Source organism: Microplitis mediator, chromosome 4 (assembly GCF_029852145.1).
Source record: "Microplitis mediator isolate UGA2020A chromosome 4, iyMicMedi2.1, whole genome shotgun sequence".
NCBI lineage: Eukaryota > Metazoa > Arthropoda > Insecta > Hymenoptera > Braconidae > Microplitis > Microplitis mediator.
The window spans coordinates 10,696,756-10,714,409 of NC_079972.1; the positions used below are offsets into that span (position 1 = coordinate 10,696,756).

At 27.8% G+C, this 17,654-nt stretch overlaps 1 protein-coding gene across 1 annotated transcript; it reads right to left on the reverse strand.

Moving 5' to 3' along the window:
* LOC130666663 (cyclic AMP-responsive element-binding protein 3-like protein 2) lies at positions 1 to 11,079 on the reverse strand. The gene is made up of 6 exons (XM_057467851.1): positions 10,944 to 11,079; positions 10,275 to 10,869; positions 5,906 to 6,365; positions 4,042 to 4,301; positions 3,394 to 3,952; positions 1 to 683 (listed from the first exon to the last, which is right to left on the reverse strand). Exons 2-6 carry the CDS (start codon positions 10,392 to 10,394, stop codon positions 262 to 264), a joined length of 1,821 nt encoding a protein of 606 aa, XP_057323834.1. The 5' UTR covers positions 10,395 to 10,869; positions 10,944 to 11,079; the 3' UTR covers positions 1 to 261.
* Positions 11,080 to 17,654: the final 6,575 nt, after the last annotated feature.

The following is a 17,654-nucleotide window of genomic DNA, read 5'->3' on the forward strand; positions in this document are numbered from 1 at the left end:
CTCTTCTAATTGTAATATTTCATTCTGTTTAATTATCATTCAGATAAATTTTCAAAAAAAAAATATTTATATAATTATGTAATAATTATAACCCTAGCAAAAAAAATAGACTACGAATTTCGTAAGCATTTATAAGTAAAAAAAAAATATATCTATATAACAAATACCAATGAATATATAAATTGAATAATTAGTAATTAATAAATAAAAAATATTTCCAATACTAATTAATGAATTAATGATAATTATTTATGAAAAATTTTATATTTCCTGCGGTACTTTGAGGACCACTGTTCTGGTGCCGTCAGTATCAGAGATATTTATTTTTAACTCGTTAGTTATTGCCTCGAGTTTGTCTAAGACTTTGACCGCTTGAACGTTATCGGGCTTGGGAGGAGGCCAGACGTCGTCGAGAGGAGGCTCAATGTACTTTTTACTCAACTTGACGTCAGCGAACTCTGACTTTCGGGCAAACATCCCGCCCGAGAGATCTCCAGTGAACAGTTTGTTGTTGTTTGCCTTCTGCTCAACGTCGTAGCGCGATGGTGGTTTGTAGAGCGAGACTTGGATCGGACTGTAGTCATGGTCTAGAAGGCTCTCGACTTCCTGGAGCAATTCCTCGCTGTATTGCTGGAACTCTTCTTCAACTAATTGCTTTGTGAAAAGCAGGCTTCGCGAACGACCTAGACCACATTAAGAAATTAGATATATATAAGTGTAGACTAAGTTTATATATAATTTAGCCTTATATTTATAGACTAGACAGCTATTATGCTTGGGAAGACTTAAAAAGTTAATTCGATTGTTACTTAATCGTAATAAAAAAAAATAATTTAATTATTTAACTAAAATTTATAAAATTGTGATATTTTGTTTTTTGTTAAAATTTTCTATTTTAATTCAAATCTTAAATTTTTACTGACGTTAATTTTATAGAATAATCAATTAAGAAAATTATCATATTTTTTTAAGGGCATTCTCCGACGCCCCCCCCCCCCACACACTTTTTAAAAAATTTCAATGATTTTCAACTTTCATAAGCGTATCAAAATATGAGTGTGAAGTGTAGCAGACATTAGAAGATTTTTAAATTATTAATAAAATAAAATTTTAAAAAATGGGCATTCAAAAAATTTTAAAATTAATAAGTGCATTTTTTATATATGTTATTTTTTAAATTATTTACTCTATTTATTCATAATATTAAATTTGTCTGATGTCTGCTACATTCACACTCATTATCAAAATTCTATCAACTAATTAAAAAAAAAAAAAAAATTAAAATCTTAATTGAAAAAAGGACAATTCCACTAAGATATAGAATTTAAATTAAAATTACTTACAGTTGATATCAATTAGGAGTTGGAAGAAATTTTTTGAATAAATTTTAGCCTACGAAATTTAAAAATTTTCATGTTCCTGAAGATCAGAACGTTTTTCGCGCAACGAAAAAGAAAATTGGAAAGTAAAAAATCTGCTGGATGACTAGATTTCTAAAATGTTTCGCATATAGATGCTGGTATGTCAGCCGAAAATCTTAGACTACCCCCCAATCCCCCGAACGACTTCAGCAGTCGAATTGCATGGATTTTTTCATTTTCGCGCGAAAAACGTTCTGATCTTCAGGTACATAAATTCAAATTATAAAATTGACATGAAGATTTTACTGAAATTTATTTTACAAATTTCGTTAAACTCTTAATTGATATCAGCTGCAAGTAATTTTTTTTAAATCTATACCTCAGAAAAATTGTCCTTTTGTTAATTAATAGTTTAATTTTTTTTTAATAACTGGTAAAATTTCTATACGCTTATGAAAGTTGAAAGTTATTGAAATTTTTTAAAAGTGGGGGGCACTGTCTGAGCTTGGCCTTAATAATTATTTAAATTTCATATTTTAATTCAAATCTAAAATTTATACTGACGTTGACTTTATAAAAAAATCAATAAAGAAAATTTTCATATTTTTTTTAATTAATTAAAAAAAAAGTGTTGGAATTTTGGGCTGAATATCACAAAATTATTTATAAAATTTTTTCAACCCATCATTGAAAATAAAAAATCGTTTTTTAAATATTTTATAAATATCAAAAAATTATAAAAATAAAAAAGTTTGAATTAAAACTGAATTTTTTTTATATCAATTAGTCCAAAGAAAATATGAATGACTATTTAGGTCGAATATGATAGTAATAAAATAGTGTAAAGAGCTCCGGCCTTTCACGGGGTCGCTCCATGTGATAGAAAGTAGTTGAGGGACTTTTTTTATTTACTATATCGATCCGAAAGTATTATACCGGTTATATTCCATTGTCACACACGTTATTACATTACCAATGCCCTAGTTTAGACGAACCTCGTACTCATCACTCATCAATAATAGACATATATTTATTTACCTCTCACACATCCGACTCTACTAATAAAAATCAAACTCTATTTTGTATCCTCATTTAAAAAATAAATTAACTAAACATCAGTCCTATTCTACTTCTATTACATCTGATTAAATAATTTAAATTAAAATAAATTTGTCACGTATTAATTTAACTTTAAAATCATTCCAAAAATATATATACATAACTTATATAACTACAATAATATTTATCGTCTGTATTTACACTCGATATTCGCGAATTAAAAAGAGTAAAAATACATCGGAATCTGGCCAAGACTTTACTCTCTCGAGTATAAAACGTTAACCAAAAATAAAACAAAAATAAATAATGAGAATAAGAAGAAGTAAAAGACAAGAGAGATTGTAAGCCTTTCACAATTCTCTCAGGGTTCAATGTCCCATTGCGACCTGTACAAAATACAGTACTAGTCAATACACGTATGCTGATACAGTTAGCGACAGGTACTTTTAATTTATAAATTCTTCTCCATTGTCTTAAGGGCATTCTCAGACAGTGTCTCTACTTTTCAAATACTTTCAATTACTCAACAACAGTCATAAATTTATCAAAATTTTATGAATTATTTAAACGAAAATTAAACCATTAATTGAAAAAAGGAGAACGTGGTCGTAATTTTACCTAGATAGAATTTTTAAAAAATTACTTGCAGTTGCCATCAATTAGGAGTTTTTTGAATAAATTTTAGTCCACAAAATTTAAAAATTCTAATTGTAAGATTTTACTAAAATTTATTTTATAAATTTTGTTCAACTCCGAATTGATATCAATTGCAAGTAATTTTTTTTTTTATCTATACCTCAGAAAAATTTTTCTCTTTTCAATGATTAGTTTAATTTTTTTTTAATTAATTAATAAAATTTCTACACGCTTGTGACAGTTAAAAGTCATTGAAATTTTTTAAAAAGTGGGAGACTGTCCGAGCATGGGCTAAAAATAAAAATAAAATAAAAAGTAAATGATTGAGTTGATTTACCAGCAAGTGGTGGTGTTATTGGCTTTGATTCTTGTTTCCTTAACTCACTGGAATTATTAGAATGCGGTCGTAAATTAGGAACAGCAACAAGAGCTAATGATAGTAATAAAACCATTAGACATGTCGCTGGCTGGGCATTTTTATTCCGATTCTGTATTATCGCCAGCAGACGTTTTATCTGCCCAGCTTGGCTCTTGATCTGTCCAGCCTGGCTCTCGACAGTTGACTCCAGGACTTTTATCCGTTTTGACAGATTCATTTTAGCCTCAGCGTCCTGCTTGACGCGGTCCTCGAGGCTGTCAACGTACTCCTTTTTTCTTTTACGCGAATCCTGTGCCGATACTTTGTTGCGAATTTTACGTCTTACGCGTTTTAGTTCCCGCTCTTCGTTTTTGGTAAGCGGATAATGTGATGGGAGGCTAATACCCTCTTTCGCCAGTAGACGTTTTTCTTCGGGAGTCAATATCAACGGCGGGTACATAAATTCTGTCTCAGATACTTCGTCGCCCGATTGGATGCTACTTTTTTCGCTTGACGTGTCCTCGTGTTTAATGTTTACCTGGTAATTTAAATATATTTCACTTGAGTATACATTTTAATTAAATATAATTAATAATAATAATATAAATATATATAAAAATAACTTACAGGAATGGCCTTGCTGATAACGTTTCCAGGATTTAATTTGAAACCTTTTAAATTTCTTGCTTGTGTTGCATTTATTATTTTAATTGTACGGACTTCTTTCATATCCTTCAAACTAACGGGTAATAATATTGACCGTGGATTACCGGAACCAACAGGTGTTACACGGATTAATTGTCTTATATTTCTTTTACCGTTGCATGTTATGTTACGCAAATTTAATGTCGTTTCTTGTTTCTTTACTGGCTGTTTAGGTGCTGAATCTAAAATAAATATTTAATATTACATAGAAAAAATAAATAAATAAATATAAGGGAGAGGGTGGGGGCAAAACGGGGTACTAAGGCCAGTTAGACAGGGCCCTACTTAAAAAAATTTTCAATGACTTTCAACTGTCATAAGTGTATCAAAATTTAATTAATTAATTAATTAAAAAAAAAATTTAAGCATTAATTGAAAGAAGAACAATTTCGCTGAGATAGATTTTTAAAAAAATTAATTGCAATTGATATCAATTAGGAGTCGAATGAAATTTGTAAAATAAATTTTAGTAAAATCTTCTTGTCAATTTTATAATTCGAATTTTGTAGGCTAAAATTTATTCAAAAAATTTTCGTTTGACTCCTAATTGATAACAACTGTCAGTAATTGTTAAAAAATTCTATATCTCGGTGAAATTACAACTGCGTTGTCCTTTTTTTCAATGAAAGTTTAGATTTTTTTGTAATTAATTGATAAAATTTGACACTTATGACTGTTGGGTGGTCGTCAAAAATTAAACTTTCTCAGGCGGCCCATAAGAAGCTTCTTTTTAGTGAAAAAATACGTGGGGAAGTTGGTTTTTTTTTTTAAGTAAAAAAAACACGTGCCGCAGGACGATCAAAGTTCATTTCTCGATACAACCGCGGTTTTTTTTAAATATCTCATGAAATATGCAGATTAGAGGAAAAAATCATAGAAACAATTTTGTAGGAAATTAAATTCTTGAAAAAAAAAGTCATTTTCATTTTTTTTATAAAATGTGTATTTATGAAGATATTTTAAGAAAGCTTTTTTTAGATCTGATGAATTGAGCGTTTTAAGGATTACAAATTTTGAAAATAACATTTTTCTAAGTATATAGAAACTATAGCAAGCCTAAATAATTGATATGTTACGAGTTACGAAGTTATCTATATTTAAGGAAAAACATTATTTTTGACATTCGTTATCCTTAAAATGCTCAATTGATAAGATCTAAAAATGTTTTCTTAAAATATCTTCATAAATACACATTTTATAAAAAAAAAATGAATATGACCTTTTTTGTCAAGAATTTAATTTCCTACAAAATTGTTCCTATATTTTTTTTCTTTAATCTGCATATTTCATGAGATATTTAAAAAAAACCGCGACTGTATTCTCCAACCCTACTGTTGAGTCATTGAAAATTTTTGAAAAATGGGGGGCGGGTACTGTCTGACACTGCCTTTAATTAATGAAAAAGTATAAAATAAAATTTCCATTTTAATAGTGGGACAAAAGCTCAATTATATTTACAAATGTTTGAAAAATATTTAAAAAGAATAAGTTTCTTTTTATAAAATTTTGAGGGTACCTCGATTTGCCCGCTCTACCCCATTCTGCCTCGTCTCCTATTTTCTAGTCAGTCTTAATAGAAAGTAAACAAATCAATTGAAGATTTAAAACAATGAACGAGACAAGCGAATAATTGACGAGTTAATTTATATGATTGCATCAGAATATAAAGTAACGAGTTATTAAATAAAGATGACGTATTTGACATACTTTTAACAAATGGTTTGCTCAATAAATTATAAATATTTTGTTAAATGAATTAAAACATTTGTACAATAATGAAACTTACTGAATTCAATGACGGGCTGGGGTTCTTGTTTAATCAACTGAACCGGAGTTTCAATGGAACCTTCGACGACATTTGGATCAACAGCTGTAATATAATTCGATTCAAAATCCATTTCTTCGGTCATATCTGTGCCCGGTGAACCAACATTTGAACTCATTACGGATCTAACTGGGCTGTCGGCGGTGAAGCTGCCCACAGAATCATTGGGACTTCCCAAGTACTGGAAGTCGGTGAAATTCTGCGGGCTACTTTGATTGTCGTTACTTAGCTCAAGTTGATCTTCTATTGGGAGTAATGGACTCAACTGTTGCTCACAAGACAGAGACAGTGCGCTTGATAATCCTGAGTCTGATGAAGATGATGGTAATGCGTCGACATCATTTTCCATTAAATTGAATGGGTGTTCCAATTTTAACATCGAGTCGAGGAACTCGTCTGTTGGTGTTGGCCATGATTCAGTCTAAAATTTTTTTTAATTCATTCAATATGATAATTATGGAAATTTAAAATCAAATAAATTTATTTTTAAAAATATAACGATGAGATTTTTTTTATAACTGTTATTATTACCAGATTATAACATATATTTTTTTATTATTGATTTCGATATCATTAGTTGTAATCTCTTCTATTATTATAAGTTTTAGTTTAAGTTTATACATTTATTATTCTTGCTTGAAAAAAAATTCTAAGTCAACTAGGGGCTTAGCGCATCGGAAAATTCAATTTCCCATTTAAATAACATGGGAAAAAAAAATTTTTTTAGTTTGTAATTTTTTTCCTCGGCAATGGCTAATTGTACGAATAAGCCCAGCATACATTTTTGTAGGGAATTTAACGCTCTACAAAAAAAGTCTCTTATCATTTTTCGATAAATCCATCTGTTCAAAAGTTATTAGACCTCGAAGTCAAGTTAGAGTAAATTTCGAAATCTTTTTACTTTTCCGGCGAAACTATCGGACTTATCATAAAATGTCATAGAATCTTTTTTGTAGACAATGCACATGTAGTCTTTTAAATTTTCTACATGTGCATATTTTTAGTTTTTTTTTTCTTTGAATTTAATTGTTCAAAAGAAAATCCAAAAATTTTTAATTGTCTGCTAACTTCAGGATCGTATTTATTTATGATCTTGAAGTCAGCCGACGTCTAATAATTTTTGGATTCTTTTAGAAATGACAAATTATAAAAAAAAAAATTTCCAAAAATTGCACCTATAGCTTTTTTAATTTTCTACATGTGCATTTTTTTAGGTTTTTTTTCTTCATTGATTTGTTGAAAAAATTGTAACTTCAAAACAATAAAGTTATCGGACATCTGACAATTTTTGAACCTTTGAAATGAGCAAATAAAATGATTATAAAATAAAAATAAAAAAATGCACGTTTAGAAAAATCAAAAATCAGTACATGCATTTTTTCAAATTTTATTATTTTAATTATTTAATTTTTTTAAACGTAATTTAAAAATTATCTTATGTCTGCTACATTTGCCCTCATTGTAACTTCAGGATGATTATGATTTTCTATTGGAATTGATAATCACTAATGTGATGTAATATAAAACTATGAATAAGTATTTCAAAAACATGCATTAAAATTTGAAAGAAAGCCACTAAACATTAAGATATAGATAAAGATAAACATATAAATCAATATGTAATCGATTTTTAAAAGTTCTACGTCATATTGAGTCTAGATAAAATGTATCTACAATAACTAACACTGAAAAAATACTACTATCTTATCTATTTCGTCATACTCAGCGTATCAGTTAATGAGGTTTCATATTTTTTAAGCTAAAGACCGATATTTCAAGTCAATTTTTTTTTACAGAACATTCGACACGTGAAATTATTTTTTTTCCAGAGGTCATTGATCGCGGAAAAAAAGTTTTTTCATCTCACAGAATTTACTGACCAGTAGATCCCTTAGAAAAACAGGTTTATCCTAAAAAACCGGCTTTTTAATTCCACATACCGATCTCTCGCCCCCTAAATAATAAAATTATTTAGAAAGATCAAAATTAATTACGACTTAAAATATATGAGTAGTAAAAAAATATATAAGTTTACTGAAATCTATGAAATTTTATTTAAAAATATTGAAATTAATATAGAAAATATAATTAATGAAATTTTGTTAATAAAAAAAGTAAACTAGATACACATATTTTTTTTATTTATATTATTTATCATTAAAAGATAACAGACATACGCGTAAATTAATAATGATCCTAAAGTTAGCAGACCATTAACAATTTGCTAATTTTTTCCAGCTTATTAATAAGAAAAAACAAATTCTAAAAAAATGCACATGTAGAAAATTAAAAAAACTATAAGTGCATTTTTTTAGATCTTTTTAACTTCCCGCTAAGAAAATTGTAAATTTTCCAAAATTCGGGAAGTTATTGGTTTCGGTCCGATTTACGAAAATCGAATTTCCATCAGATGTCGACGTTTCGAGGTCCTAGGAAGCTATCCTGACTAATTTCACGATGATGTCCGAGTGTATGTATGTGTGTACGTACGTACGTACGTATGTATGTATGTATGTAAATATTCATAACTCTTGAACGGATGAACCGATTTTGATCGTTAAGGTGTCATTCGACGCGGCTTGTTAATGTCTTGAGGCCGTAAGAATTTGAACTTAATCGGTAGGGTGCGTTCAGAGATATTTCGAAAATAAAATTTTTTCAAAAATGTTTTATTTGGATAACTTTTAATTTGCTCGATGGATTGATTCCAAAATCTAATCAGCTCTAAAACTCTATAAGCCGCGTCGAATGCCACCTCAACCATCGAAATCGGTTCATTCGTTCAAGAGAAACCGTTGACGAAAGAATTCAAAAAAATTTTTTTTTTTGGTTTTTTCGAAATTTCTCAAAAACGACTCGATAAATCGATTTCAAAATTTGATCAGCTTTAGAACTTGATAAAACACGTCGATTGCCGCCTCAACCATCAAAATCGGTTAATTCGTTTGCGAGATATCGTGGGAGAAAGAAATGCTAAAAAATGGTTTTTTACAAAACAATGGCATACAAAAGTATTTGCGAGCTCGAAGAGCTCGAAAATGTATTCACAATAATGTTTTCGAGCTCAACGAGCTCGAAAACAGCGGGAAGTTTTGAGGCTGGCCCGCAGGGTCAACTGACAGACCGATTTTTTTTTTTGTAATTCTTCGCTTTGAAAAAAATTATAAGACGTCCACTAAATTCAGTATTATAATGTATCTGAAGATCGAAACGTTTTTCGTGGAACGAAAATAAAAAATCAAAGTGAAAAATAAAAAATCTACTGGATCTAAATTTTTAAAATATTTCGCATGTCAGCCGGCAATTGCAGCCACCGCTAATTACCCCTGAAGTCACTTTAGACCCGTCAAATTACATAAATTTTTTCATTTTCGTTGAGCAAAAAACGTTCGGATCTTCAGGTACATATATTATAATTAAATGATTCTGGTTAACAGACAATTAATTTGTCAATTTTTTCCAGCTAATTAATTACGAAAATAAAAAATCTAAAAAAATGCATATGTAGAAAATTTAAAAAACTATAAGTGCAATTTTTAAAAATCTTTTCTTTGTAATTAATCGCTTTGAAAAAAATTAATAAATTAAAAGACCTCGGCTAAATTCAGTATCATAATTAATATCAGTCATAAAAATATTCGAAGATTTATAAGAGCTCCATTTGACGCACGTGGTCTGCGTTCCATATGCTATAAAAAATTAGTCCAATAATTGAATTAAAAGTAATTAATTAACTTAAATAAATTAATTACTAATATCCAGACCGGGAAATTTTTAAATTTAAATTTGAATTTAAGTAAAAGTAAACAAAAATAAATGATAAATTGTTTGTTGTGGATAAGTTATTAATAGAACAAACAAATAAAAAAAAAAAACTTATAAATTTATAGTAGCAGACGCATGCGGTTTGTGCCATATGTTATTTAAAATTCAAGGAAAAAGTATCATTACATTGAGCATTCTGCTATATTCTAGTTTAAATGAGGGCACAAGATTATACAAGAATAGCTGTGTTCAAATAACATTAAACTTGTGCATGTAAACTACATATTTATTTTGCTCCAAAATTTTCTACTTGCCCTCGGTAAAAATTCAAATTAATTATCTATAACTAATAGTAGCAAACATTAATTATTTAAAAATAATTTAAATTATCTTCGGAAAATAATTAATTTGGAGTCCATTTATATATAAAAATATTTCCCGGCGAATAAAGTATTGAAGTAACGGTAATAAAAATTTAACGGTACAATTCGGCTAAAAAAATTCAACTTACTCGACATTCTTTAAATAAATTTATTATTTTATTCAAATAAAATATAATACTCACAGTAAGAGGATCATTGTAATCAGCATCCATCATAATTTCTTCTTTGAATCCATTTTTTAATACCGGATCTTCTTGATCGAAGAAAAGATCCATCAGACTCATGTCTGCAGCCGATGACATTTTAGATTTTTTTAAAACACAAAGTTTTTAAAAAATATTTACAGACACTAGGCACTGAGTTTTGTGTAAACTAAATATAAAAAAATAAAATATAATATAAAAAAACAATATATTAATAAAAATATGTAATCCACTGTTGAGTTTTATGTCTCGAAACTAATATATGAAGACCGAGGAGTTGAAAAGCCGACGGTTTGAAGGCGTTTGTCGCCCCACCCCGGAGTGATAGAGAACACCAACCGGTTTCGGGTTTTTCTCACTCTTGTGTCAGGTATAAACCCAAGCCCCGAGTCTTTTTGGTCATTATGATACTAAGATACACTGATATTATACTTTATTTCTTGTTCCTTATATATATATATATATAAATATGACAAACACTACAGTGCATTTAATTTACACTTGATACATTTGCACTGAACTGCACTATCACTGCGGACTAGAATTTGCTGATAACGAATTCCTGACGTTGACTCTAGACATTGGAGAATTATTTCAAATTATTAATTACGTATTTTATATATTATTGATATCAATGTTGATACTTACATATATTTTGAATACTGGAGCATATATGTTCAATAAACTTTACAAAACGGGCGTAAGCGCATTTGACACAAAAACGCAAATGACTAAAAAGTTTTACTCACTCAGGAACGCTGCCAACGTGGCAGTAAACGCGTCATGGAGGCTGAGAGAAACTTCATTTTATTTCGAATTATTTCATTGGTTTACCGCCAATCGATTTAAAAGTTTACACGCGCTCTTATTGGCTGGTTTATGATTTTAGTTTCGCGCGCTTTTCCAGGAGATTTTGAATTTTATTATTCACTTTTTTTCAATATTGCGTCAGACAAACGTATTTACGCAGTTACTTTTGATTTGTAGTAAACAAGATGTATATATTTTTTATTTTATTTTATGAGAATGATAAATATTAGAATTTATTAAAATAAAAATTAATATGATACTAAAGTTAGCCATGAGCGTGAATGTAGCAGAGTTGAGACAAATTTTAAATTTTAAATAAATGAATTAGATAATCAAAAATATAAAATAAAAAAAATGCACATACTGATTTTCACATTCTATAAATGCGCATTTTTTAATTTTATACGATTTACATTTAATTCATTTATTTTTTAATTTTTTAAATTCATAATTGTCAGCTACATTCACACTCAATAATTCTGAAGTCAGTAGACAATTAAAAATTGTCGGATTTTTTTTTCAACAATTGAATTTAAAGAAAAAAAAAACTAAAAATATGACATGTAGAAAATTTAAAAGACTATAAGTGCAATTTTTTAAATTATTATTTATTTCATCGTTTTTTAAAAAATCCAAAAATTATTAGACGTCGGCTAATTTCAGTATTATCACACTAATGATTCTGAAGTCAGCATACAATTAAAAATTTCCGAATTTTTTTTTCAACAATTGAATTTGAAGAAAAAAAAACTAAAAATATGCAGATGTAGAACATTTAAAAGGCTATAAATGCAGTTTTTAAAATGATTTTTTATTTTATAATTTATCGCTTTTTAACAAATCCAAAAATAAAATAAACACTCATAAGTTAGCCGACGTCTAATAATTTTTGGATTTTTTTTTCAAAATGATAAATTATAAAAAAAAAATATATGGGAAATTGCACTTGTAGTTTTTAAAATTTTCAAAATGTGCATTTTGTAGTTTTTATTTTTTTTTGTATTTGATTTGTTGAAAATGAAATCCGAAATTTTTTAATTGTCTGCTAACTTTAGGATTATAAAATTAATTTGCGAAGCGTATGGAATTTTATTTTGGGAATTTTTTGTTTATTTTATGAGAGACAGTGTCGTAGTTGTGTATTTAATTAATATTGTATATAAAATTGTTAATTATTATAATTACAGTTGTTGATATTGATTATATCTTTGTATTTGTATGTTGGTATGATAAAATAGGAATTTAAAATTTGAATATCAGCAGGTGGCGCTAGAGATTCCAAGCGGTAACTCAGCGACACCAAGATGGCGTCAGCTAAGTGAACGTCTCGCGCTTGGGTTCTGTCTGTTCGATTTAATTTATAATAATTTAGTTGATTTTAGTGTATAATTATTTAAACTCAGTGCATATATATAATTAAAAAATTATTATTAATTAGTGGTAATGATTATTTAGGGCCAGTTTTTCAGACCGGGTTTATTTTCATCCGGGTTTAAATCAACAATGCTGGTATATCTATAGATTAATAATATATAGATATACCAGCAATAATAATTTAAACCCGGATTAAAAATAATAGACGCCGGCTTACTTGAGTATCATAATTTTTGATGAGTGCGAATGTAGCTGACGCTTTGCAATTGTTTGAATTTTAGAATAAATCAATAAAATGTAAGTAGAGTGAAGATTACTAAATACGTATTTCGAAAATTGAAAAATCAGTACGCGTATTTTTTTCAATCTCATTATTTTAATTAATTAATTTATTTATTTAAAATTTAAAATTTATAAATTGTCTCATATCATAATAGTGAATGTAGCAGACATCAGATAAATTTTAAATTATAAATAAATAGAATAAATATTTTAAAAAATAATTTTCATAAAAAATACACTTGTTAATTTCAAAATTTTTTAAATGCGCATTTTTTTTTAATTTCATTTTATTAATTATTTATAATTTTAAATTTGTCTGATGTCTGCTAAATTCAGACTCATGAATTATAAAATTGACACGAAAATTTTACATGATAATAAAATTAGCGGATGTCTAATAATTTGTGAATTTTTTCAAAAACAATAAATTAAAAAAAATATGAGTGTGAATGCAACAGACATCAGACAAATTTAAAATCATTAATGAATAGAGTAAATAATTATCAAAATAAAATTTCAACAAAATGCGCATTTAAAAAATTTTTAAATTAATAAGTGCATTTTTTCAAAACATAATTTTTTAAATTATTTACATGTGCATATTTTTAGTTATTTTAAAATTCAAATTGTTGAAAAAAAATTCCAAAATTTTCAATTGTCTGCTAACTTCAGGATCATGAGTGTGAATGTAGCAGACGGACAAAATTTAAATTATTAATAAATAGAGTAAATAATTAATAAAATAATAATTTTAAAAAATGCACTTATTAATTTAAAAATTTTTTAAATGCGCATTTTTAAAAAATTTTATTTTATTAATTATTTATTCTATTTATTAATAATTTAAATTTTGTCTGTCTGCTACATTCACACTCATCTACATTCACGCTCTTAAAAAACGGGTAGTGTTTAAATAAAAATGTTATTGTGGTGTTTAAATATAAATGTCATTGTGGTGTTTAAATGTGAATGTGGTTCTGGTGTTTTGTTGTAAATTAAATTAAGTGCCGCAAATCAGTAACTTAAATTTCCGATTATTTTTAAATCTCGCGAAGTGAAAAAAAAAGTCAGTGAAGTGTAACTGTAAAATTTTTAATTTCAAAAAGTGTTTTAGTTTGTTTTAATGAATTGAGCTACGAATTTAAATTAATTAAAAAAAGAGATGCAGTAGAGTCAAAATTTCAAAATTTGCTGTTCAGGGGAGATTTGGTAAGTGTTTAATTATTACTATCAATTAATATGTTTTAAATTTAAATACTTATGGAAACATGTACGCATTGATTTCTGTAAATTTTGAATATCATTAATGATACAAAGCTTTTATTGTTCTTCTAATATCATGGATTAGTTTATTCATTTGTTTTCTAATTGATGCTTTGTAACAGTGAAGCCATAGTTCAAATATATTGTGAGGTTTTATATAATAATATGTTAGAAAGAATTAATTACAAATTAATTAATCAGATAATCTGACAATTATTTCAATAGACGAAAACTTGTTAGGCGATTAAATAAAATAAAAAATCTGATGTTGATCCGTCTAATTACTACGGCTTGATGGATAATAGGATTAATTAATATCATTTTGATCTATCTAATAACATAAAGGCTAAAGACCTTTTGTTGATTCACGATATAAATGCAATTCATTCCGTTTGTTTGGTTCATATCATTCGAATGGAGCTCCAATCAATAAGTTGCTTTAAATTATTAAATGCACTATATTTCTCTTGAAATATAAATCTCTGTCAAAGTTAAATTTTGAATCTATTACTGAGTATTTTAAAAGTTTTAACTCAATTCTAAAACTTTCGTTTTACTGAAATCGAGCCAGTGGTTTCGATCGAGTCACGTTTAAAATTTAATTTAATAACAAATAATAGGCTGCACTATTATATATATATGGCTACATAGTTATAACCAGTCTCCAGTCAGTTTAGAAACAATTTCGCTATAAAAATATTTTTTTCAAATTTCTATGACACCTGAACGTTTAAAATTTTTTTTTATCGATTCTGCGATAACTAAATTTTAGTTTGACGCTTTTGATTTTTCTATATAACTATTCATCGAGTATCAAAATAACAAATGAGTAAATTTTCTGAAAAATAATACTAGCCAGACTTGCTGTGACTACTGAACTTGTCATTGAAATGAAATTATTTTTATAATTTTTAATAAATGTCATAGAAATCGGGCTATTGCATTTGTCCTTATGTTGAATTTTTTTTAATTAATCGGTTTCAACTCAAAACTTTTGATTAGCATTGATATTCAACCTCTGATATGAGCGAAGCCAAATATTTTTTAATAAGTGAACTTTGGAAGACATCATAGAAATACTTTTTTTTTTTTTTAACTTCCCGCTAAGAAAATTGCGAATTTTTTTCATTACTTTCATGATAAAATTTTTTTGTTGCAATAAAATTTTATAGGTTTTTAATTAATTAAAATAATTTCGTTAAAGGCTTGAATTCGAATTTTGAGGCGAACACACTGTGAAAAATCAGAAGTGAATTCGGAGTGATTACGGATTTTATTTAAATTTGAATTCAATTCGTTACTCGGAGTTTCGAAATTTTTAAAACAAATCACGTATGGAGTAAATAGGGAGTTTTTCTTTTCAGCGGAGAGATTTCAGAGTGGTCCGGAAATTATTTAAATCCACATTCACTCTGATTTGGAATTTTAATATTAAAATAAACCTTCCTTCGGAGTAAATTTTACTCTGAGGAGTTTAAAAAAATAAACAGTCATCTGCTCTGTATTCACTCCGAATTCACTTCGGATTTAATTAATCCACGTTCACTCGGCAAATTTTTCACAGTGCAATTGTCACCCTCGTTTATATAAAATATCATTAGCCAATAATCTCTGAAAATCCCAATTATCCACATGTTCAAATAATTTGTTGAACAGTAGTAAAATATTTATAAAAAATAAAATGGTTGATAATGGAGTTTATTTATTCATCGCAAGCTTTGTAGAATATTCAAAGCTTCCATTTGTATTAATAAATAAATTAATAACTCAAGCTATAAAATAATTATTTTCATGTTTTTGTTTAATTTTCCGTCGGTGTATTATTTACACCAGACAATAATTAAATACATAACATAATTAATAATCCTCACTGCCAAACAATATATTTTTTATAAATAAGATAATCATATTGTAAAATCTCAACAGGTGGTTATAACAAATTAGTATACTATAAAAAAAAAACCGGGGTAAGTCCAGGTGGAGTAGGTGTTATAATTTTCGGTGTTAAATTTCAACACCGCCACCGGTGTAAATATTCTTTACAGGTCCCGATTCAAAAAACAAATTCGGATTTAAGTCTCAAAGTTCTCAACGAGGTTTTTGTGGATCAATTTAGAATTTGAAGATTGACAACAGTATAGAAAGTTATCCTAGTTTAGTCCTCAAAGTAGTAGTTACGACCTATTTTACCACTTTGAGGACTAAACTGGAATAACATAATCTGGATTAGAGCCTCAACCGTGTAAAAAAAATTCGTTCCAAAAAGATTCCAAAAAAGTTCCGCATGTGGAACTTCTAAACATGAGACAGATTAGAACTTCGACTAGAACTTTTTTGGAACGTTAGTAATTTTGATGGTAAAAAAAAAGTTTTTATGACGTTCCAAAAATATTCAAAAATGGTCCAAAAATCATTACTTTACAACCTATTATTGAACTAAAATAGAAGTTCCAAAAACATTCCAAAAAAGTTCCAGAATCACCACTTTTGACTCTTTTACAAACTAAAAAAGGCGTTCCAAAAATTTTCCAAAATCACTTCTTTTGCAACTTTTGTAGAATAAAGACGTTCAAGAAGAAGCCAAAATAGTTCAAAAATCACTACTTTTGAATTTTTTATAAAACTAAAAAAAATGTCCATAAAAAATTCCAAAAAAGTTCCAAGAACGTCCTTTTGTGACTCTGAGTTTGCTCATACCATCAAAATTACTAACGTTCCAAAAAAGTTCCATTCGAAGTTCTAATCTGTCTCATGTTTAGAAGTTCCAAATGCGGAACTTTTTTGGAATCTTTTTGGAACGAATTTTTTTTACACGATTTGGCCAAATACTCAAAACATACAGGAATAAATTTATCCACATTTGAACCTCAAAAGTCTCATTCGACGTATCCTCTCCCCTCCCTTTTCTATCTAAAATTTTTCTAAGTCCGGAGTACAACTTTTTATTCGTTGAGGCTTTTGAGGACTGAACTAGAATTTGTTTCTTGAGTCGGGGTGTCAAAAAAATTTCCCGGTGTTGAAAATATTTTACTTAGTGAATATTTTTATTTACTCGATCTCTACAATTAAACAATATTCTTATTAATTACCGTCTGCACTAGTGTTACTATATTTTAACACCGCGCGGTGTTAAATTGAGTCCATTTTTAACACTGCTCTTTGTACAGTGTAATTATAATTTTAAATAAACAAACCCTGCAAATAAAACAAATAACAAAAAATTTCATGTGCGATGATATAACGCGCTATTTTCTCTATCAGCTCTAAACACACGAGAAACTCGGTCTATGTAGGTCATGCTAATTTAATGACACTGGCAATTTAATGTTGTTGTAGTATATTTTAACAGTTGCACTATAGATAGTTTAAATACATCGTATGCTAGGCCAAAGTAATTAAAAACAATTTCAATCGTATGTACTTATCTTTTATTTATTATTAGTATTTATCTTCGTTTTATAATTATTTCGAAATATTCAGGCCCTGGAAATATTTTCATTGCATTCATTACAGAAACATTCGGTGCTGAATATTAAAATATTTTTTTTTCCTTTACATTTTACTCATTTTTTTAGTAAAATGATTTGTAAATATTATTATTCAATTAATTGATTTTTTTTTTGTTTATTG

Excerpts from the sequence above, each read along its gene's own strand:
- LOC130666663 (XM_057467851.1), bottom strand. The coding sequence starts at position 10,394 with ATGTCATCGGCTGCAGACATGAGTCTGATGGATCTTTTCTTCGATCAA. Across the intron at positions 4,302-5,905 it reads CCAGCCCGTCATTGAATTCA|ATTCAGCACCTAAACAGCCA; the intron begins GTAAGTTTCATT and ends TATTTATTTTAG. Across the intron at positions 684-3,393 it reads AATAACACCACCACTTGCTG|GTCGTTCGCGAAGCCTGCTT; the intron begins GTAAATCAACTC and ends AATGTGGTCTAG.